General features: G+C 31.1%; 1 protein-coding gene across 2 annotated transcripts in view; it reads left to right on the forward strand.

The window, feature by feature from the left end:
- The first annotated feature begins 4,203 nt into the window (after positions 1–4,203).
- LOC139503937 (chitin synthase chs-2-like) overlaps positions 4,204–26,132 on the forward strand; it is a 32,224-nt gene continuing 10,295 nt past the window's right edge. Inside the window, exons 1-10 of one of the 2 annotated variants that reach the window (XM_071293959.1) lie at positions 4,204–7,281; positions 8,085–8,180; positions 9,149–9,244; positions 11,703–12,120; positions 12,909–14,059; positions 14,692–14,794; positions 16,567–16,673; positions 21,780–21,856; positions 23,755–23,857; positions 25,021–25,174. In XM_071293959.1, coding sequence (XP_071150060.1) covers positions 7,217–7,281; positions 8,085–8,180; positions 9,149–9,244; positions 11,703–12,120; positions 12,909–14,059; positions 14,692–14,794; positions 16,567–16,673; positions 21,780–21,856; positions 23,755–23,857; positions 25,021–25,174 — 2,370 coding nt within the window. In that variant the 5' untranslated portion in view covers positions 4,204–7,216. The remainder of the gene's footprint in view (positions 7,282–8,084; positions 8,181–9,148; positions 9,245–11,702; positions 12,121–12,908; positions 14,060–14,691; positions 14,795–16,566; positions 16,674–21,779; positions 21,857–23,754; positions 23,858–25,020; positions 25,175–26,132) is intronic. The other variant, XM_071293960.1, reaches the window with a different exon arrangement.

Raw genomic sequence — 26,132 nt, forward strand, 5'->3', positions numbered from 1 at the left:
TTAGCATGCAACCTTATGGAGTAAGATACAGTCTAGTAAACATGGAATTCATAAAAAATACCTTGCCTAGCCGCATAATATTATGACCATTCCGTCAGAGAACACCCCCTTTCCTGAATCTAATGACAGTCCTTTTACCAGCATAAGTATACGCCCGGTATTAATATTTTGACATGTTGTTATGCACCTCCGATCAGCTGTGTCGTTTTTGTCAATAGCCACATAATGCAAATTGATGTCAGTATTTTCCGCCTTTAAAAAAAAATACAAATTGGTTAAATTCGTTTTCAATTATGCTATGAAAAATAAAGTTATTTGAATGATTCATGATGGTATAAGAGTTGTTTATTGATTATAGAACAATAGCAATGTTTAACGTATCAAACTAATGACATACTACGACTATTCAGTTCAGTATTATTATGATTATCGTTACCATTGTGCACCAAAAGCTATTTTCAAAGTTACATTTAATTCCAATTTCGACGTTTCGACAATGAGCTGATTTTTTTTTTAACCGATCGAAGTTTTGAACACCAAACATTAACTGGATAAAAGTTCTTTTTAAAATGTATTCTATTTTTTCGTAAAGAAAAACTGCTTAGGTATTACTTTTGAGATTGTCCATATAGATTAATGTCAGATATTTCTTATGAGTATAATTGTGCAGGTTTTGGGTTGTTTGTTTGGAAGAAGAATGAATATTATTTTGTGTAATTGTATGTAAGAAGGCTAAACAACAAAACAATCCTGGTGACCTGATATTCTATTTAACCCGAATTTGACAACCAGGAAGTCACTGTTATATGAGTGTTACAAGGTCGTTTCAATGATAACAATGTCATTGTTTCGATAACTTCTATATCAAAGAACTAATGAAGCGTGTTTGTCTTTTAACAAAGCAACTTTTTCAAATAAAAACATTTGTCATTATAACTCTATCATAATAGTGTAAAAGAAAGTGTACCGCGTGCGAAATCTCACAAAATAATATCTGCAATGATTGCATTTCTAAATCATGGTAACTTCCATTATCTGAATTAGAAAACTCAAATTAGTATACCGGAAAGAAATGTTTAAATGTGGTTTAAAATATAGAAGTTACAAAGACAAAATTGATTCACAAAAATAAAGCAATTATGTCTTGATATGCGAAGGGAAATTCTTAATAAAAAAATAATTCGTATAAAAAATGTGAACTGTTAAATTTAATTTAATGCAACTGTGTTATTGCGCTGTTAAATAGCATGGTCCGTTTATTCATTTGTGATATACATTCATTGACCATTTATGGTCTTGATTTGAAAGTTAACAAGATAATAAGTTTATTTAATTTTTTTATTAATGACGTCAATGAAACATACTAGTTCGTGGAGATTTTATGTCTTCTCCCCCTAAACACTAAATGATGATTTTCACCGTATATATTTCCTTTTGAAAAGTAATGGGAGTTGCAATATATAAAAAAATAACCAATCATTAGCTCGAAATATAACTTATATTTGTTCTCTGTTCAAAACATGAATAAAGTGCTTGACAAAGCCTCGCTTTATACCTGTTTCTAAGAATTGTACAAACAAAGTTTCGATACAATGTTTGGTTATTTTATTTATCAACGCTCGAACGGATATATTACCCCATCACTTTAAACCGTCCCCTCTAAATGTAAGCATTAATTACTGCTAACGGTTGAACTAAAACAAATATCAGTTGTTAATGGTCAAATATCTATACAATTTAATCTATGGTGAAACTGAAAAAGGATTAAAAAAAAATCAAAATGTATTTAACATCAATTAATGTTTACTAGGATAGAATGGATGATACATTACGGTGCGAGAAAAATGCATTTACACTCATTTACACAGTAATTGAGGATATTTATAACATTGCCATAAAACCAGGTAAAGTCAACCATTTTAAAAAGTTCTGTACAAAGTCAGGAATTTTGCAGTGGTTATAAATCAGTCCATTTCAATGTATGTTGGCGTTTGTTGTTATAATGTTTCTGTTGTTTCGTATGTTTTCCCCTTATAGTTGTTGTAGTTCCCTCAGTTATATGACTATTGAACAGCGGTAAACTACAATTGCTTTTGTTCAAAACGGTGCAGAATAAACATGTATAGGTATGTCATCATGGTTGAAATATTTGCAACAGACAAAAGTACCAATCACACAAATACTCCATATGTTATTCATTATATTATGTTGATTATGAAGTAACATATTTAGAAGTCTAGACTTTAATTGTGATGATTCATGTATGAAGACTTCAATAGTTATGGTGTTAAAATGTTCTTATGTGCCTTTTCGTCATCCTTTTTTAATCTGGTAACAAAATCATGGGATATAATCGCCTTCAGTATATTGTGGCATAGCGAGGTTATTGAATTAAGAAATGATCTACATGATTTTCCTTTTTTTCATTATAAAAGGCCTTTAGAATAAAATGTAATGCTTATTAAACAAGTTCATGATTTAAATGAAACACATTATAAATTCCAGATCACCCATTGTGTATTCCAAACAATGCATATTCTTTAGATACACGCTCAGATAAGGTTTTTGAATAAACATCATGTTTCGTTTAAAATTTAACCCAACACGTTTAACAACAAGCCTTTGTTTATCAGTGTTTATAAGTAATTCATAAATCTGGTTACCGTTAACAGTTAATACAGAAGACAGACAAATTTACTTTATCGTTGAAGTTTGTTCTGCTTGTATTGCGTGTTGCAAATATATTCATGGTTCTTTTTTTTGTTTTACCTCTACAGTACACCAGTTTGTTTTTATTGACATGCAATATGTAAACAGCCACAAACGTTGAATCACTTTTAAAACAGCGTAAGACTTTGTTTTGTTTGCAAAGACTAGGTTGGTTTCTTCAACGTTACACCAGCCCGAGTTTTATGCACGCAACGTGTACGATACAATACAGTTTCCCAGACCAAAACTTATGCGAAGATGTCTCAAGTTAAAATGTTATATATTCATTTGCGTACAAATGTTAGTTTGTATCGCTTAGTAGAAAAAAGACGCGGTATGATTGCCAATGAGGCAACTCCCCAAAAGAAATAAATGACACAGTCTTTAAGAGCTATTTTTATTGAACGGCCTTTAACAACGAGCAAAGCACATACCGCATAATTTGCTTAAAAAGGCCCCAAAATCACAAATTTAAAACAATTCAATTCCGAAATCAACTTTTAAACGATTATACATGAAAGTTTCATTCTTGATAATTTAAAGAAATCATTGAATAAGCATGATATCAAACAAAAGTGAGACAGATGAGCCAACAGGACACGTGATTCTTGCTATTGATGTGGTATGATTGTCATTTATATCAAATGTTAGATATGTTAGATATGTAAATAATAAAAATTCAAAATATAAGAACAAACTGTTGGTGTAAAAGCACATTCTTTCTGATACAATCCATGTCCTATCTAACAATCCCCATATTACCATTTATGCATGTGCGAAGCACTTGCCAAGTCATTTGTCATTAAGAAACTTTGTAAAACATATATCAACAGCTAACATCAAAACTAAAATAAAAGCATGGACATAAGCACACTTTGAATTTCCTTCGAAACCCGTTTCCTATATAGATTCATTCATTTGTACAAATTGTTTAAAAACAAACAACAATTAACACAAAATAAAACAAAACAAACCCTACCACTCCACATAATATAACTTGACTTTCAAAAGAAGTTTCAATCATGTGTTATGCATGAACTTAATGTTTGTTTTGTAATTCAAATTTTCCTATGATTTAATGATTCAAACTTGTTTTATATTTGTCTTGTAAAATAAGGAATGCAACACGTACCGGTAATGCTATTCAGTTAGTGATTCAAGTTATGTATCTGGTCAGTTCAGATACCATGATTATATATTTAGTAAATAAATCTTATGAAAACAGATTGAAATATACTGTGTTCTTAGTATTGAAACGAAAGTTAGAATTGTGAAAGTGAATTCAAAGTATTGTTTCAATGTGACATTGATATGATCAGAGGTACAATCCATAGAATAAACTGATTGTAGCGATGTTAGATAGTTCAATAATATTGAATAGAAAAGCAAATGATCCTTTAAGAAAGAAAGAGTAACTAAGCAATCTGTGATCAAACATAAATATCAAATCCCTTGATAAATCAACACATGTCATTCTGTAATTTCTATCTGATAACAATTTATGGAATATTGTAGGACTTTAACTGTAAGTACAAAATTCATCCAATTTCTAACTGTGATAAACAAGAGACTTTTGCATACAAGTCAAGAATTAACGAAAAAATAATAAACAAGCTATTAAATTGTATCACAGGATATCAATGTAAATGTTTTGAATTGTCCAAAAACCTAATAAGGAACCATATTAATTGTACTGATGATAAGAGAATATTGTGCCTTATGCAACCATTATAATAATTTACTAAACCACAAGGGGAACAATGAAAATAAAAAAAATGGAATGATTTATATAAAGTATAACAATAAGAAACGAATATGTAACGATCCGTTTAAAACAAATACACGATAGAATACATAAACTAACAAACAAGTGACGTTAAGAACAGTTGTATAGTCATCAGTGATTAAAAGTTTAATATGCAAACATAGTAAGTAAGTTTTCTAATTTTTGCATTGTTAATCAAATGTTAAAGTAGACTAACATGTTTAAGATATTTTTAAGCACACTGTTCTCGGACTGAAATTGTTAGTTAAAAGAAACATAAAAAATACTTATAAACAATCTCGACTTTAAAGAATTAATGGAGTAAAAACCTTTTCGAAGTTGGATCGTTCCTTTATTTACTGTACATATGTTGCTTTCTTAATATAATTTCTATTATTTTCTGCCTAGATACACGAATGTGTTATTTGTTTCATTACGGACTGAGCTTAGTTTTATGATATGTCTAATGCTTTAAACATATATTCTTATATCACAAATTTTTGGTCTCATTTTTCCGACGTATTCGGTATAGTTTTGGTTTGTGCCCTTTGAACTTAAGGACGCTTAACTATGGCAACATAATACGCATGCTCGAAAATCCTTTCTGTGATTGGACAAAATGCTGTCATTGTGGGTGATTTGGTTGTGTTTGAAAAAAACGTCTCGTTAATTATATCGTGATGGAAAGCAAGTGAAAAACTATAAATATCTGAACTAGATCTTACAAAAACTTAATTTTTATTAAAAAAATTGTTTCTCAAATAGCACTTTGCATCTGTGACAGCTGTTTATTCGGGACAATTATATAATTTTTAATGTAAACTTTGTTGTACGAACGTACATGACTATTAGAACGCACCTACTCATGTGATATTTCCGCGTGGTTTTGGTGAATGTAAACAGAAAGATACAAGGACCGGGAATACTGAACACAAACCGAGAAAACGTTATTTAAATGGTATCTTTGTGTTTCTGAAGGTTATCGAAATGATAGTTTTAAACATATACTAAATTTAAATACGTCGGATATCATTTTTAAAGATAGTTCTTGTTTGGTTATATTGTCCATTAATCTTCATAAAAATTTAGAACATTTTGATTTCATTTTTAACTATTAACTTCATTGTTTTTGTCGGCGCCTTTCTCAAATTAACAAATTAACACCACCGCTTATCTAATAAAACTTTGTCACGAATAATTTATTTGATCTTATCAGCAATTGTGGAACCCAGCTTATGTAATTTTTACTGAACGCTTCATCAGAACAATCTTGTGAATACCTGTTTATAGAACTACGAAAAAAGACAAAGTATTTTGAAATGAGAAATATGTTATATTCATAACTTATTGTTCTGATATGTTCAAAGCTATCGATACAATACAATAATTGTTTAACTGTATACATGGCGTTCATTCGAACTATTGCACCAGCATAATTTGAGACGATTTGCTCCATTGGTATCTGGTATATTGTTATACAAGAAAAAGAATAGATATTATATTTCCACTCAGATGAATAATTCATTTAATAAACACTTTCGCTTGTGTTAAAACAAGTCATTTTAGCACACTTTCTAATGATTAAATATTTAATCTTTTATTTCCTAGTAAATAGTTTAAATTGGTCTTTTTGCCTGAACGACTTCGTTATGCAGCTTATAACATATACATCATGCTATGTGTAAAGAGGATACGGGAAGAAGAAGTAAGGTTTTTCTTTTTCATATACTAGTTTGAACTAGGAGTACAACCGGTGTCGTTGATTATTATATAAGGGAAGACAGGCATAAGAATTTTTTATTTCATTTTGATTGGTATAGTATATGTTTGTCTTTATGCCATTTTGCGTTTCTTTGTTACATATGACGTGACTGTGTACTCATCCCGTCATTGTGTTCTTGTATTATTGTAAGTTTGTATTCTTGTCGTTGATGTTTGCTTTAGTGCTACGTTTTTGTGCATTTTTGTGCTTCTCTGTTACATATGACGTAGCACTGTAATTATACTTCCCATCATGGGGTTATTGTGCTATGGTTATTTTTTTTCTTGTCTTTCGTTATGGCTAAAGTAGTTTGTTTTTATGCTTTTTTGTGCTTCTTGGTTACATATTTGTATTTTTCGGTGATTAAGATTATAACACAATGTTGACTGCTACACCCCTAGTTTTTCCTTTTTGTCACCATTACAATGTGTATCTGTTTGTTTTGTTCATACATCATTGCAATATGATATGGAATATAACAGTTCTTGTCCATTCGTTTGATGTGTTTGAACTTTTGATTTTGCCATTTGAATAGGTACGTTCTGTTTCTGAATTTTCTTTGGAGTTCAGTTGTTTTGTGATTTGACTTTTCCCACGATAACATATTTTGTCAAATGTTTTTTTAATGACATTATAACACTTTTTTTTGCAGAGCAGATACGAAAAGAAACAGCAATATAAAAGTCTTCTTGATCGTATGGTCTTGATATTTACTGCGAATTTTTTTTCCTGATGTAAAAATACTCGATAAGTATTTACAATTTGATATAGACTTGCCTTATTCAATATACGTTTTAATATTTTTTTATTTGTTTGAACTAAAGAACTAAGAACAAAGTTTAAACAATAAAAAATATATAATAAACTGGTCTTTCCTATATATTAACCATTTGTTTGGGACAACAGTTTGCCTTGTGTTTGTCTTTGTGCAGATTTGTACAATTTTCAGTTTGATTTCAATTTTAGCTTTGAATGGAACAATGGAAGAAACTCCATCAACGTCACAAGGCACCCAACCGGATGCTGCGGCACAGGGTGGACATGAGTATGTATTAAAACTATGCATGAAACATATATCATATAATCCCAGTAAGCAAACGAGCTAATTAAATATCAAGGTTAACATTATGTATTGTGTTTAATTTGTCGCAGTAGACTCTATCCGTATTACAATTAAATCAAGTTCTTAAATATTGCAGTTCTTTGCATTTAAACATATGGCGTTCAAAACACTCGTGGTGTGTTATCGATCGCGATATAACAGAAGTATCTGTAGAAGTATTAGCAAAAAAGGAAAAAAATGAAACACAAAGATCATTTTGTTAGATTTTCATTCATTAAGCTTTTGTACAACGTTACAGAACTAAGTCCGTCTGCTCTTCTAAATGGACAAACTAAAATTAAGTTTGCTTTTGCAACATTTGTATACATTACAAGTGATTTAACTCATAGTTAGTTGTTTAAAAAGGACTGTTGAGGAATTGAAGATAATGCGTCCTTCAATTCGAGAATTTGAAACCTGCTAGTATTCTGTTTTTCGTTGGACATAATATGATTTTGATTCAGTTTGTATGTACATGTATTCATCATATATCTTCAGCTACACATCATTTAGGTATTGGATAATCTTGTCTAAAACGTAATAATGATGGGTTTATGCTTTAATTTTGCAAGTATATACTGGCTATTAGATTTCCAAAAACAGTTGCGGATTTCATTTTTATAACTTTCCATACGTTCGAATAAGAAATCCTTTAAATCAAAATGTGTTTGCCTTTTTGAAAATTTTATCATATTGTTGAAATGTCAGTCATTTAACTCTACAACACAACTGTTACATGATTTCAGTTCGAATTCAAATTTGGCATTGAATGGAACAATGGAAGAAAATACATCTACGTTACAAGACAACACACTGAATTCTACGAAAAAGGCTGGAAATGCGTACGTATTTATACAACACAAGGTGCTTATATATCATACTATCCCTGTAACCAAACAATCCTACTTAAAATCTAGGGTACGGATATTGCGAGTCTCTGTTGTAAATCTTTTGTGTTTTCTCTGTCATAGTACACGCTTTTTCTGTTTATGCAATATCAGTATACTATACAAATTATTTCACTGATAATCAGTTGTTTGAAAAGTATTGTTGGGGAATGGAAGAAAGGAAATTATATTCAATGGGAATTATTTGAGATCAGAATAAACTATCATAACAGAGGAAAATACACTCAGTCTGCAATGTTTATGATATCAACTTAATCTTGAAGTTATTCTCAACAAAGTAGATAAACATAATGGTTTTGAATGGTTTTACACTAGTAATTTTGGAGCCCTTTATAGCTTTTTGATCGGTGTGAGCCAAGGCTCCGTGTTGAAGGCCGTACATTGACCTATAATGGTTTACTTTTATAAATTGTTATTTGGATGGAGAGTTGTCTCATCTGTAAGCAATCGTCATCAGGATGCACTAAAATCTTACTTAATGTGTTTAATCGAAAATTCAAAATCTTTATGTTTAATAGATTTTTGATTTTCTGTGAAAATAATAGAATACTGACCCAGCATTTATGTAGTCATCTAATTTTCCAGCTAGAGATCAATACCTAAACGAATTTGATAGTCTTGCTTAAAACACAACAATCATGGTTGCATGGCTTTCTAACTATTTTGATCTGAGCGTCACGCATGCCTTGATTTTGCTTTCCTATTCCTACAACAGATACAGACTACATTTTTCATAATTGTCTAGTTGTTATACAGGATAAGGATAACCTTAGCATAAAAAATAGGGTAAAAGAATCAAACTTTTTAAATATTTAGCTTTTTGTTTGGATTTTTGGAGATTTGATTATTTTGTTGTTATGCCAAACATATAGCTCTGCAACACAAGTGCAATTTGGTTTCAGTTCGGATTCAGTTTTGGAATTGTTTAGACCAAAGGAAGAACGTTCGTCTACGTCACAAGAAAACACAACAGAGACTTCGAAAAAGGGTGGAAATGAGTACGTATTAATACAATGCAAGGTGCATGTATATATACTATATATATAACCAAACGATCTTATTCAAAATCAATGATACTAATATTACGTGTCTATTAATTTTGTAAACGTTTTGTATTTGCTTTGTCGTTGAAGACACTATCATTTTTATTACTGAGAAAAAAGTTGTAAGATGAATCCTTTTTTTTTTTGTTCTTGAATGTTTTTCGTACACAATTATGATCTTGGAGTGTTATTGATCTCACAAATGTTTTAGTAGCAGTAAATAAAACACAAATTGAAAAAAAATACAATAAAAAACCAAAAACAACTTGATGGCTTTATGCGATTCATTTGCAAGATTTTATGTCCACTGTAAAAGAAATTAGTGTTACCTCTCTTTTAATGAACATGAAAGCAATCTGATAACCGTAATGAACAAAATAAGGGGACATTGAGGCTCAATGTTTGTGAGGATTTATGAAATCTTTATTAATCAAGTATCAAATAAATCTACGGTTATTAAAGTTAGAAATGTCTTTGGGTTGATTAACCTAGAAATATGGCTGCTAGCATGAGACTTATTTTACAAAATAGCTGATAAAAGATAACATTTTTTACAGAAAAATTGAGTCATATGAAACCTCAAATTAAAAAAAAAATATGCATAGTTTTTTTTTCAACTACATTTTAAAAGGATAGTTTTCGTTATGAAACTTATGTACATATACTTTTTTGTGAAGACAATTCTTTGATTTGTCCACATTCAAAAGATGTGTACTTGGTTATAATTGCTAGCTTCCAGGAAGCAATTCGCCCGACATATTTTTGGTATGCAAGTGACCTCAGCGTGACCCTCCTCGTAAAAATCCGGTGATCGCAATACGCATGGATCTGTCATTTAAAAAAACTATTATCTGATTGTACATGTTATACACGTGTTCAATATCCATGCTTCTGTGTTGGTTGTTAACTATTAAATGACAATCGTTAAACTTCGGCTTTAAAACACAATTAAGTAGCTGCCATATTTTAACACAATAACAGACAGAGGGAAAAAAACCGATTAAACGAAATGTTTGCGTAAAAAATTATAAAATCGTGCACAGATGATCAAGTTTATGATGAACACATGGCTTTGCATCGGTTCAAGAATTGGATAAACATTATTTTTCACCAGTCACTCGTTTCATATGACTTTAAATGAAAACATTTTACTTGGTCAACCAATGTGATCTCCACCATAGACTAATTTTGTATAGGCAAACTAAAGCAAAACACAACTTCTACCACTCGTAGAAACAGTGCTATGGACAGATTTTGTGTGCATTTCTGCTTACAAATTTTGAATCGATTCTTTGCTTTGTTACTTTAAGGATGCGATTTTAATTTGATTATAATATGTCTTGCATAAAATGATAAAATCTTGTGTACAAAAAAAATCCAACAAAGTACTAACCGTTTTTGTGCTGTAATCTCAGTCATTTACTTCTGGCAAAGACTTTCTAGTTTTTGCGTCAACGTGCTGCAAAATTTGTTAGGATGTAAAAGGCATAATGAGGGAAATATGAAGGAGGGTAAAATCTACATCTGTGTATTTCAAATACATAAAGTATCTTTTAAAATCTTATCTTTATCTCAAATAGATAACATGGTTAATTCTGTGTTTATAGAACCTTATTCATGTTATTATACGAAGTGGAAACAAGATAAGAAAAACAAACCAACAGATTGACAGTATCAAGATGACGGAAATAGTTTGGTTTTATTGACATAATTAATGAAATATTAAAACAATCTAAATTTCTTTTCATTTGAAACCCCATAACAACTTTTGTGTAAGTAAAATTGCACAAAAAAAAAACGTCATGAGATATTGCGATAACCCGATATCAAAAAATTAATCATAGAATCAATGCAGCACATCATATTCTGGCAATTTAAGGTTTAATGCAGTTGTACCTACTTTAATCATTGAGGAGATGAATTGTATTTCAATATATATTGTAATTTTCTGAAGACGAAAAAATCAGTCCAATCATCATTTATTTTTACAAGTAAATAATATTGTTTTGAAATGACTTTTGTCATTTACATCGTCAAAAAAGTCCTAGATTAAAACGTAAAGAATTTTCATTTTTTTTAATATCAATGCGAATAAAATACTGTTCAATAGATTTTTAGTTGTTTTTGTGGCGGTAAAAAATAACTTCTGACAAAGAACTGAAAAGATCCTTCTGTACTGAAAGCGAATTTTGTAATTCGAAACAAATTGACCGTGCGGTTATTTATATGGCTAACAACTATTGATATTAACTTTCTTATTATAGTTCCTCATTTAAAATCAAGTGTATAGTTCAACATTGGTCCATTGGTTTTAATGTTTTTCGTGTCATAAATTGTGTACCACCTGTACGCTCTGTAAATAGTCCAATGATACGATATTTAAATTATCAAAAGTTTTTTTTTATATTTACAGCACCCTCAAAACAACAAGGGACGTAAAGAATTTAAAAAAAATCAAACTAAAGGACTCCAAATGTCTGAATCCTGAACAGATTCTTAAAATTGCTTTTGCAGTTTTTCTTTTTATAATTGCTTTTATAAGTGGATTTATTGGGCGGATTTTAATGCATATCATTATTTGGCACGTAAACCCACCAATACAATCCGAAATGTCTGATATGAATACTCTCGGAGGTCTTTTAGAGCCAGAATGTTCAACATGCACCAACGACACATCATGCACCGGAACACATTCTACTGCTATTGACGACTCATGGATCTGGTCATTATTTTTGGTCATAATTGCGCCATATTGTTTGACTTTCATGTCGACATTTTTTAGAATCTGCTTCAAATCCAATAAAAGTTTGGACTGGAAAGTACTTTTATCAGTAAGTTTATCATGGAATCTAAAAATTAGTTTATATGTAATTTTATATTAAATATCGACAATGATTCATTTTATTGTAAACGTGTATATTTAAGTATGTAATTCAAAACTGCTGGGTATAAGAAGTTGACATCAAAAGTATTTTGGATATTGCGTTGTGTTTTCATTTCATTTGATGTTTTTTTTTTAAATAATGAATTACTTTATTAGATTGTTCATAATACTATATATTGTATTCCAGTGACAGACCCAAGCTTTCGATTCACATTTGCTCTGATTCATAATTTCATTTAAAGTAGAGCACATACACATATATCATCCTCCTTTTTGGGATTGATAAAAACACTTGCTTATAACGTTACTTATATTTTACAAACACCGTTTATATTGTCATTCGTTTTTTGCTTTATGCATTTATAAAGCTAATGTGACTGGACAGACATTTCTAAAGTTAAAAATCTAGATCGATTAGTGAGTTTTATTTTTCATTGTAAATCAGCCGTTTATATCTTTAAACAGGAAAAAAAAAAAGAAACAACCCAGTGCCTACAAATCGTTGCAAAAATAATATGTTTTGAGGGTATAAGTCAGATAATGTATAATTTTAAGTCTGTTTTGTCGTACACGAACCTTGTGATGTCAGGATTTGTTAAAATAATACCGTGACAGCACTCGGTTTGAATAAACAACAACATAAAAACATATTGTGTTATGTGACCGAAAAGCCTGCAATAAACCTATCTTATAACGTAGATGTTTTCCTCTATATTACAAGTTTGTCATTTTTAGCTGATTCTTATTGAAACTGTTCATTCCATTGGAATCTCCATACTAGGATTTGTTGTGTTACCTTCATTCGATCCAGTGTCGGCTTCTGTCGTTTATTTAGCAACAGGTGTATTTCCACCGATAATCGATCTCGTCGATAAGATCGCCACTAAGCTTAGTGAAAAAAGACAGAAAAAGAATCAACAGAAAGAAACGCAGAAAGAAAAAACCAACACTCAACAAACTGGACATAGAAAAAATACTGACGATGACATTAAAACAAACTCGGAGGGAATAGATGATAAACAAAGAAAGCAAAAGGAAACAGAGAAACCGTACAATGTACACCAAGATAAACCCATCATAAGTGAAAGAATTGCAAATAAACCTCCCAGTATGTTTTCACGTTGCGATGAAACATCAATGCCGTCGCTTGCATTACCAATAGCAGGCTTGATATTGCAGTTTGCCGGAATTGTTTCAATAATAATATACATAAACATTGGATGGATGATTGCTTCGTTTCTGCTATCCGTACTATTTGTCTCAATTAAATACTGGGAAACTTTCATTACTATGGGGGAAGACAAGGTGCCTTTTCTATCAGCTCTGAAAGAAGAATTACATAAAAGAAGAACTAAAACATCATGCATAATAAGTCTCTGGAAAATACTAATTACTTTCTTTTCAGTTATCACGATTTTTACTTGTCGAGGTACTGATTCTATGGGCGCCCTGAGAGCACTATTCAATAATGGAATTTCGACAATATATACCGTCTTTGGAGAACAACAAATGGGACATAATCCGATTTGTCAAACGCGTGTACCATTTTTAGCAGCGAGTATTTGCGTAATTTGTGACTACTTGTGTTATAAGATCTCAAAAACAGTATGCGTGATTAATTGTCAGCGATTTGGTTTTAGTATTCCAATGGTTATGTTACCAATTGCAGTACCGCTTGTTATAGGCGGATTGATGCACCATCCGGATATTTTGAAATTAGAGTCCTGTGATCTTCTTTTTTCTTACTGGTGTATCAAAGACAATAGTCGCTTAGTGAATGAATGTACAGAACTACTAGTAGCATTTGTCTTGCTGTACATTTCAGTTCTTTTCATAACAAGGCATATATGGAAATCAAATGGACGAAAGAATGGAGAAACTTCCAGGTAAGTTGTAACATTAACAAAAACAGTGGTTCCAACGTCTTCGCCAACGTATATCGAACATTATTTTGATAGTTATTTCGCTATATTCATCTACTAATGAAAGATTGCATTTTAATTCGTTACCAATACTGAATGCGTTTTAAGCACAGCAAAACCAAACCGCTATAAAATCATGCGTGCTATATCATAATTGTATTACTTTTTTCAATTATCATTCACTGAAATCATTATTGATTGTAATACGATACACAATTGTTAAACGGATACGCGATATATTTAAAAAAAAAACCGGAAATAATAAGTCGAAACAAAACCAAACAAAATAACGAAAAAAGAATTAAAACCATGGAAAAGACAATCATCAGTCTACAAAACACTAAATAAATACATCCTATTCCAGTTGGCGTTCGTCATGTTGATCATTGCCAGTGAAAGAAAATCGGTAATAACTCTCTTTAGGGGATGGCACCATAAAAAACCGTCTCAATCTTTACTTTTACAATTGTAACATATGCGTGGTCATTTGTAACACATGTGTCGTAATGGTGAACCATATCAACATGGCGTCTTTACACTTAACGAAAAAAGATGACAAATATTTCCACTATAAACCATACGCATTCATTTAACAGGATATTCGTTTCACCATTTTACTGTGGATTGTTAACTGAGCTATCATTGATACTGAATCGCAGAAGAGATGACGAAGAATACAACATTATTAATCATAAGGAGGTTTGTTGAAGGATATATAGCCTCTTTTTTCACGCTACAAATTGTGCAAAATTGTTATATTATGTATAGATTATGCAAGGAAAATTCAATTTTGTGTGATAAAACTACACCATAGAGTTTTAAGGTAGCTCTTGTAACATATCTTTAAATAAGAAAAAGAAAAAAATGTGGTCACCGGACTTGGTTTCTTGCTACGTATTAAAATATGTAAATTCATAGAACTTTCTTTTGTAACATTAATTTATCTGAGTTATCTCCCGTACTATCTTGGTTATCCTCCCTAATTTGGAAAAGTTTTACAAAAATGAATCAAACAAGAATGTTGTGTTTTATAGAAAATACAGCCGTAAATATGATAAAACATTTAGTTTTCTATAAATATATTTGAAGTTAAATCATGAATTACACTCAACAATCAAAATTTGCACATTTCATTCAAGATCTAGACCAATTGGTATCTGCGTCTCCAAAATCCAAAATGGAGGAAGACACCCGCGCCACCTTAATTGTTACAGGACTTATATACCAGTAGAACAAAATCAGGGCTATCGCCGTATCTCAAATCTGTAAAAGTATTGTTGCTTGCAGGATATATTGATGATTTTATATTTTGTCCGTCACACAGATTACTTAGTCAAACGCAAGATGTATTATTTATCACACGAACACAACTTTCAAAGTAATTGAAGTTCAATGATAAGTAGATAAACTTATCAAAACAAACGCCGTCAAAGATAAGGAGTCGGATCAAAATATGGAGGTGTCATTTTTGTTTATATGTCTGTTATTGATTTTCTTTTTTGTAAAAATACATTTTATTTTATACCAGAGCTAATCTATATAATAAGCTAACCATACAGTATGTCATTAGAATTTAACCTTACATTGACGAGAAATAAGTACAAATGTCTTTTGAATCCTGTATGATTCTTTTTACAATAAAAAAAAAAATAGTATGTGTCAAATTTAATTATAATTACAAATGATTATGACAAGTATTGCTGATATAAGAATAACGCAAAACATAAAATTGTTGAAATATACGAAAAAGGGAATAATAAATAGTCCTAGCAGTGCAAATTTATGTGTACTAAAAATGTTCGAAAACTGCGACATCACACATATTTCATTAATGCATGTGTCCCTTATAGTCTTAACATGTTTTTTTGTTTTAAGAATTTCATTGCTGTAGGATGAAATAACTGATTCTATTTCAAATTGCGGATATACAATTTCCTTAACATTTCTACTTATGCCATGCTTTTTTCAAAGTTTGCCCTTTTACGGCTTAATCAGATTTTCAAATATTTCCCCATCGAACATAACTAAAGAGACGTTTATTTTCGAAATGCGCATTAGTTGCATCACAATTGGTTCCTTTTCTTTTATGAACTATACATTCTCAAGTTCTCACCAACAGCACTGATATTCTATTACAAAAAAACGAAACGCTTTTCACAATTACAATGTTACTATCGAAGTCTTTTCAAATCATAATGAAGTTTAGACACATAAACTTTTTCGGAAAGAAATTATCTTTAAATTGCAAAAATAGAACATAAACCTGAAATTATCAAAGAACTAATATATTCTAACAATAATACAATTTTCCAGAAAAACAATCCATTTTATTTCTTCTTTAATAGTTGAAGGAAAATAGAATCTCTGTTTTTATCTCATTCAAGTACATGTAGTATTTGTGTTATGTTGAATCAATCGTCATTGCTGTTGTCTTATCATGTACCAAGTTCAAACTTTTGTCATTGTAACAGACATCTGACAAGAAACAAAAGAAGAGGAAAATGCTATATGCTTGTTGTGCTACTATGTGGCATGAAACTGGAATTGAAATGAACCAGCTACTTACTTCAATTTTAAGGTAAATTTCTGAAATTACCCTAATTCTTTTTTTTGTCATTAAATGATCAAAACTATACACTGATTAACCGATTACACGTTCTAAAAAAAAGTTGCAGAATGACATTCACAATTCATTTTGTTTCAATCTGTTATCTTGTCGCTTACCAGGTGAACATTTATGTCAATGTTACTGCTTGAATTAATTATATCGTAGTTTGGTGTTCGAGTTAGAATATAATTGAAACTTTGCAATGCAGTTATATTGTTTGCCAGGCAACCCTGTAATTGTGTTATGGTATTTACACTAAAACAAGTCACGCATTGAAACTTTAATAGCTTATTTTGTTAACTAAAAAAACTTTTTTTCTTTTTCAGGATGTTTGCTACTCTGTTTTAAAATAAAAAGCTTTTTTAAAGATTGTTATAACATGTAAAATTTGATCATGTTGATAGTATTTAATTAAAAGAACGAAAAAAGCAAAACTAAAGAAGTTAAGGGTTCGTGTATTGTTTTAAAAAATATCAAGCGTTGAATACTGTTGAACGGTGAAAGGGAATTGATTTTCCCCAGATTTTTCAAACGTGTACCTTGTGTAACATTTTGCTTTAAAATGTAAGAAAATAATACAAGGATTCTATAAGATTTTCATAAATGGCATTTTAAAACTGCATGTAAACAAATTATGAAAACAAGTAGGAACTAGCGGGCAAAATGTTTATCGGCACTACATATATAAAAACAGAGGATTCCTAACATCTTGAAAAAACTAAAGAAATAAGAGGAGCAAACATCCTTAAAGATGTTTAAGATGAATTTAGTTATTTCTTCTCTTTCTTGTTTTTTTGTGTATAAGTATACAAATTATTGGCAGCATCACTATGTATATCATGGTATTGTTACGTCAGATAGGTTAACCAAGTCTACAAAAAATTAACCTAGAAACATCATCGATGTCATAATGAATGAACCGGTGTTAATAATATTTACCCGAACTTACAAACATATCTGGTTTACTGATGAAACCAAGAATGCACTGATTCTTATCATGCATAACTCACAAATAGAATCCGATAAATCGATTATCAAATTGTTTGCACATATTTACTCGATATAAAGGTTCATATTGTGACTCGCAGTTGATATTGTGTATTATCGGTAATTTGTACATTTTACCTTTGATGTGTACTCGCTGATAATGTCAGTATCAGTGGACTGACCGTGATATAAAAATTATTGGGTTAGTACGCAATTGACATGCGCGAATGCAACGCGTAAGGATCTACTTTCCCCTTTCATTCACAAAATTGCGCGTGATTTTTTTCGCAGAAACGCACGAGATTTTTGGCGAATGAAACACTTGACATTGTTTCAAACTTTCACAAAGTTAGTTTAGCCTTTTTGAACGATTGTTGTGAAAATGTGAACAAAAAATGCATGAAAAATCCGATAGACTTTTAAAAATGCGTTATTGATATATGAAGTACAACTAACATATGACACATATTGTCCATGATGTTCCAATCCGAGTTTTTATTCATACAATACCAATACAATACATAGCCTAGTGCTGTTCCAAGTAGTTTTTTTTTCTGTTTCTTGAGAAGTATTTGTTCAATCACTATAAAATGTTACAATTCATATTTAAACGCAACACATAAATAATGACAAAAAAGGTACCGCTATCGCATGTGAGAAGCTAGAAAAAAATTGTCAATTTAAAGACATATATTCATAGAACGAAGAACAAAAACTTATTCTTTTGCGGATCTAGGATAAATTTTAAAAAGGGGGCACCAAACCATACATGTATATAAGACCGTTGGTTTTCCCGTTTGAATGGCTTTACACTAGTAATTTTGGGGCCCTTTATAGCTTGTTGTTCGGTGTGAGCCAAGGCTCCGTGTTGAAGACCGTACATTGACCTCTAATGATTTACTTTATAAATTGTTATTTAGATGGAGAGTTGTCTCATTGGCACTCACACCACATCTTCCTATATACCTATCTATCTATGTATAAAGGTCTGCTTTGACCAGAATTGTAGTCTTTATAAGGGGTGACTGACCCGGGTCGCCTTCCCCTAAATTCAATGAATTCACATCAGGAATTAAAGGTAACCACAGGACCTTTTAACTCAAAGTTTCATATTTCTAGTCCGTGTTGAAAATAGATGAACAAGACTTCGACAAAAGCAAGAATTTAAAACGTCACTAAACTTTTAGCTTATAATTGAATTATAATTATAGTGACGTCTATTAAAATGTTTGAAATAATTATGAAGTAAGCAAGAAATGAGCTTGTTCATCAGATAATTTACAAATAACAGTCAGCTTACAATGCCTCCTGAAAGACGAAAAAATATAATAACCTTTCAAGACGTCATAATTATTTGGACTACTCCTTCATGATGAACACTGAGCGAATAGGCCTAATGACAAGATAAATGTAATTTTATCCACTAAACTAAGTAAAATATAATTATAATAACTTGTCGTTGAACTTAAAAATGATGATCGATGAAAAACCTGCTGACTTACTATGCTCGAGGGGGGAGGGGGTCATGGATATGGCCGACTCCGGGATAATGTGTTTTTAAGCTCGTTGTTTCGGGATGTCGGGATTTACTTTATTTCATTTCGGGACCTCGTGATTTCGTGTTTTTAAACCCGGGATTTCGTGATCAGGACCCCTCCTATCCCCCCTGTATGTTGATGCTTTGTGAAAAATAAAGAAATTTGACTTAATTACCGGTTTGCTACCATTATATTTGCCATTGTTAGAGTCATGTCCAAAGCAGAATATTAATGAAACACATGCAATAATTTCTTTTGAATACTTTGTGCAAGAGAACGCCATGTTTACTGCACTGTAACAAAATTTCAAATGCCGTAATGCAGCTTGTGACGTCAAGTGTGATTCGCCGTGATCCGACGCGAAAAAGAAGTTCGTTTGTTATTTTCTCTATTACTGTAGTGATTTTTATATTTTTTTTAAATTACCGATAAACAGAATAAAGGACTTTTTGTTTTTTCGGGCTCACCTGATATTTTACTGTGATAAAGTCAGTATCAAAAACAAAAAGTCCTTTATTCTATATATATCAACTAGAACACAAGGTCTGTGACATAATTCAGGTACTTACGCTGTATTTGTATACTGTTTTTTAGTATTAGTACTGTCAACCGTAAATGTCATTCTAACTGTAAGATTGTTATGTACTTTCAAAATATTTCTATTTGAAGCCGTCGACCTGAAACTTGTTTATAATTGTTAAATAACTTATACGGAAAACAAAAGGGATTGACACGGTTTAACTTTCAATCAACACTGTTGTCCTTTAAAGTTATATAATGAAGTTGAATTATTTGATTCGATGTTTAACGTCATACCGGCAAACAGATTAGATAGGACCTAGCCTGTGTTTTTTAGCTCACCTATCCCGAAGGGACAAGTGAGCTTATGCCATCACTTGGCGTCCGTCGTCGTCCGTCGTCTGTCGTCTGTCGTCGTCTGTCGTCGTCTGTCGTCGTCGTAAACTATTTCAAGAATCTTCTTCTCTGAAACTACTGGGCCAAATACTTTCAAACTTTAACTGAATGTTCCTTATGGTATCTAATTTATAAATTGTATCCGAAGTTTTGATCTATCAACAAACATGGTCGCCATTGCTAAAAATAGAACATAGGGGTCAAATGCAGTTTTTGGCTTATAACTCAAAAACCAAAGCATTTAGAGCAAATCTGACAGTGTAATATTGTTTATCAGGTCAAGATCTATCTGCCCTGAAATTTTCAGATGAATCAGACAACCCGTTGTTGGGTTGCTGCCCCTGAATTGGTAATTTTAAGGAAATTTTGCTGTTTTTGTTTATTATCTTGAATATAATTATAGATAGAAATAAACTGTAAACAGCAATAATGTTCAGCAAAGTAAGATCTTCAATTAAGTCAATTTGACCAAAATTGTCAATTGACCCCTTAAGGAGTTATTGCCCTTTAAAGACTTTTTTCACAATTTGTTCATCATGTTGACTTACTTTAAAAAATCTTCTCCTCTGAAACTGCTGTATCAATTTCAGCCAAACTTAGGCTAAATGAGTTTCAGAGTATCTAATATATTTTATTTCCTTGTATGTCAAGAAACATAGCTCCTATGGGTAAAATAGAACATAGGAGAAAATGATTATTTTTTTTGGCTTTTGAAGAAAATAGGACGATCCAAAAAAACATTTAAATAAATTGAAAAGCCAAAATAATCATTGATGAGAGATTTAACCAAAAGAATTAAGGTGAGTGATTCAGGCTCTTGAGAGCCTCTTGTTTTAGTATTCATATTATTGTTATCTTATAAAGACGTGCCTATTTATGAGTTTGACTGTTCCTCTGGTATCTTTCGTCCCTCTTTTAGAAGGTTCACAGTTTTATCAGGTTTTAACATATTTCTGTTTTTACTTGCTACAATGGGTCTGGAAATTTTGTTATCTCAATCATGGTAATTAACACCAAATATTCATATTAAAATTGCTATATATCAAATGATTTGATTCTTTTTTTTCACTTTCACATCGGACCTCATTACTTAAGTAGTAAAAATATATTAAAAACCTTATAATAAGTATATATATATATATTATGTCAGAAAGAAATAAACCCTCAAGAAGGTCAATTTCACAAAATGTAAATATTTTGTTGAGGACTAAATATTTATTCAAATATGTCTTGTTGTTATTTAGAACTTGGTCGATCGTTCGTCGAGGTCAATGTTACGACCTCTGCAATTCAAATTTTACTTATGTTTAACATTGACAGAAGGAGAACTGAAATTCTGAAAATGTGGGGATGAGATTACCCGACTACTTTTAAAAGTCAGACTGGTGACGCTATATAACTTATTTAAGCGCTTTTATCTGTCTCGTCTACTAACTCTGTGTTTGTTGTGGTTGCAAATGTGGGATGACAAAAACAAAATAATAGAAAGTATACGATGTGTTGTTTTGTATATTCATTCGATTAGTATACTGTTCATGAATCACTTGTCCTCTGTGATATTGTCTTTTATACTTGTATATAGTTTGACTTCGAACAGACTCGTTTAACGCTATTGGTCATCCTTTGTTTTATTAAGGTTAGACAAAAAGCAGGTTATCAACGATTACATGAAGAACGCGTTTAACGAAGATGTCGAGACATTTGACTTGGAAGGTAAAGAAAATATTACTTGTTTAATAGTTTCAGTATAAATGTAAGGTTCTGCAAATTACCTTTTTTTGTTAATAAGTGGCAAATATAGTAAATCGATACGCAAATAATTCAAACGTCTCCTATCGTATCTTAAGGGCATACGATACAGTTTTGATCCCGTATTTACATTTTGATAATTCCATATAGATTATTTTTTACCTGATTTAATCAAATATGTAATAAAAAATATGTAATAAAAAATATACCTTCATGTGCTACTTTTTGAGTAAAATGAGGTCGAAATTTTGAATATTTGCTCAAAATTGGGATTTGTGGCCGTTTTTTCCCTTTCGAAACAAAGACATAACTTTGTTGTTTTAAAAGATAACCACAAATTGTTTTTTTGATAAATAATTTGTAATTTCTGTTTTTCATAAGTATCTAAAAAATGTGTACATTTTTTATTCAGAAATAACTCATATTTATCAAATGTTCATGAATGTAGAGAAAAAAAACATCATTTTTTGCTGTATATTTATCAAATTAAAAAAAATTGCACTATTAACGTTTTCATGAAAACTGGCACGTATGCCCTTAAACAGCAACAAACAAAATTAGAGAATCGTCTAGACTCAAAATTAAAAGTAAAATCAATCACAAAAATACTGAACTCAGAAAAATATTTAAAACGGAAAGTCCCAATTCAAAAGGCAAGTCAAGGTTGTAAACACTTCCATTTGTTTGTTTGTCAAAAGGCAAAATCAAAAGCTCAAACACATCAAACTAATGGAAAACAACTGTCTTATTCCTGACTTTGTACAGACATTTGTTTCGTATGTAGAAAGCGGTTCATTAAACCTGGTTTTATAGCTAGCTAAACCTCTCACGTGTATGACAGTCGCATACAATTCCATCGTATTGGCAACAATGTGAAAACAAACAAACAGCCACAATAGGTAAAAATGTAAAAAATTGGGGTACACCAGTCAACATTGTGTTATAATCTGAATCACTATAAAACAAACAAATATATATAGCTAAGAAACACAAAGGACACATGAAAGGAGACATGCTTCTCGTGAAACTTCAACGTTTCTAGTATCCTCGCCATTTTAAAGCAAAGTCCATTAAATATCCTACAAAGGGTAATTTATAAAAATATATAAATTTACAGATAAAACGACCAACCTGTAATCTAAAGGCTTTTAGAATCAATTTTGGAAAACTAGGTGTTTCAAGTTGTAACATTAATACATCTTGGTTAACACTTTTCAAATAATGGCCAAACTATTTGATTAGAAAAAAGTAACGGTAAAGAGACAGGTGGGGCAGTGCATAATTATTTTTTTATCGTCAGTAAAATTGAAGTGAAATTATGTTCAAATGTTGGATATTGACGGCTTCCCTGACACAGTATAAAAAAAGGAGATGTTGTATAGTTTTATGTATATCATTTTTTAACTTCTCTGTAACCTTTGAAAAAAACTATCTATCTATCTATCTATCTATCTATCTATAATTGCCAATAAGACAACTATCCACAAAAATGTCAAATGAGATTGACGTAAGCAGTTAAAGGCAACCATACCGTGTAGTCGGTTATAAAACAGTAACAAACAAATGATTAACGAAAAACAAAAATGACAGACATGAACCAATAACAACCACTGAACTACAGGCTGTACGTTATGAATGTCGTAAATGGGTTGAAACATATTTGTTCCAGCCACACACCCCTAAACACATAAGAGAAAAGAAGAAATCAATATATATCATGTACACGCATGGCAGTATCATTTGATTTATTATGTTTTCAATTGATGGGATCAATTAAAAATTGTTTTGAACCTTATATATCAAAACATAAATAAATCTTCCTTCATTTGAGATGAAATTTAAAATCTTCATTGAATTTTCAGCCCATGTATTTTTTGATGATGCGTTTGAAGAAGAAAAAGACGGAGAGACAGACGTGAATTCACATGTAGTCACTTTTATTCAAGAATTGAATGATGCTACGAGGTATGATATTGTCAAGGTAGTAAAGTTTTGATAAAAATAATACTTGTACATTCTCTGTCAATAAGTGCATTCCAAAAACTAGTCCGACTGCTTTCTGCAATTTCACTGTCAATGATGTGAACATGAAAAAGGCAGACGAATCCAAAGAGGCTGTCATTGATAAGTCGAAGGGGATCCCCTGTCACCATATTTTTTTTTAACTATGTGCACATATACTTGTTATACTTTTATATACGAAAAAATGACCGAGTTAAAGGAATCACTATAGTTGAGTCAGAGTATTTCGTTTTACAATTTGCCGATGATACTTCACTTACACTCGATGGATCATCAGAATTTTTTGATGTATCTCTCCGTATTCTAGATGAATATTCTGAGTTATCCGGCTTTAATATAAATTAAAATAATAAGAGGCAGTCTTTACCTTTGAAAGGCAAAGAAGTCCGTATCAATTATTGTTTTCTTAATTCTAACTCTTTATTCATAAGAAACGGAAATACCGTAACGTTTCTGATATAAGTAATGTGGTAAGGAATATTCAAAGGCAAATGACACACGAACCCGGAAAAAAGACAAGAGATTTCTACCCTTATGCGGGAAAATAGAAAGAAAACGATTCTGAATCCATTTGTTGATAGGAAATTATATCTCTTTTTTATCGATTTTTCTACTGTTATAGGGAACTTCGTCCCTTTATAAATTTAGATAAAAACAGGGTTTTTCGGAATGGGAAGAAAAAACCTAGTCAAGAAACTTTGTGAGGGAAGTTAGATTGGAGTTGGGTCCCAGCAGATTTACATTTCGTGTGATAAATTTCACCGTAGACCTTAGTGGAATCAAAACATAGTATGCTATAATATTATAACGTATGTATATAGATTGGTTAATCATCTATCAGATGCTTACAATCAATTTATAAGATTATTAATATTGTCTCACGTGTTATAAACCACAAACGTTTTCGCTGCATTTATTTGCAGAAATCGTTATCTTCTGACTAAACTCTTATTGGTTTAAAAAATAATAATTTAACGTTTGTGTTTACCAATACTTAATATCGTCTCGCCTTCTTCGGTCGATCTCTTTCAAACAATTTCGAATGAGTTTTTTGACTTGAAGATAATAGATTTAGATATTTTAAAAGTTTTCTTTTATTCCTACAGCAATCTTTATCAGCAACAAATTGAATTACCATATGGCGAAATGTTGAAAACACCGTATGGTTCTAGAATTGAATGGACACTTCCTGGAGAAAATAAATTGTTAGTTCATTTGAAAGACAAAACAAAAGTTCGAGACAAGAAACGCTGGAGCCAGGTAAAGTTTATTTGAATGAATATATTTTAAGTACCGTTGACTTCTTAATTTTAGCTTTAAGGTTTAGATACCGATAGTCTCAAATAATATTATCCCTCCTATAATGTGGTGACATTGGTTTTTAAAAACTATGGTGATATAAAAAAGAAGATGTGGTATGATTGCCAATGAGACAACTATCCACAAAAGACCAAAATAACACAGACAGTAACAACTATAGGTCACCGTACGGCCTTCAACAATGAGCAAAGCCCATACCGCATAGTCAGCTATAATAGACCCCGATAAGACAATGTAAAACAATTTAAACGAGAAAACTGGCCTTATTTATGTAAAAAAAATGAACGAAAAACAAATATGTAACACATAAACAAACCACAACCACTGAATTACAGGCTCCTGACTTTGGACAGGCACATACATAAATAATGTGTCGGGGTTAAAGTTTATTTCAAAAATTTAGTTTTTCGCGTTTTGTTAATCGATGTTTGGCGATTCTGTTTGTTTTGGCCATAACATCATCTTTGATATCTTATTCATTGTTGTACATATTTTTTCGGAAACATTATTACAAAAATGTAACTACTTTCGTATTTTAAGCAAAACATAAACAAGCATTAAAACTAGCTTTAGCGCTATAAAACCAGGTTCACTACAACCAAGTCGATGTCAACTGTCTTCCTAGAAGAAACTTTACTACTGGTGGATTATTCCCTGAAGGCACCATACACTTGGTAGATTAAGGGCTATAAAACCAGGTTCCTTACAATGTTTAACTAAATTGTGTAAGGAAGTTTGAATAAAAAAGTATGTTTCTAATCACGCATATGCATATATATGATATCACAGGATATCTAGATATGCCTACATAATACAATACTATGCATGTGTACAAATAAGAGAAACCAGTCTTTAACCAGTATTTTGAGCAAAAAAAAACATCAAGATAAAAAAGATA

This window comes from Mytilus edulis, chromosome 14 (assembly GCF_963676685.1).
Source record: "Mytilus edulis chromosome 14, xbMytEdul2.2, whole genome shotgun sequence".
NCBI classification, from domain to species: Eukaryota; Metazoa; Mollusca; class Bivalvia; order Mytilida; family Mytilidae; genus Mytilus; species Mytilus edulis.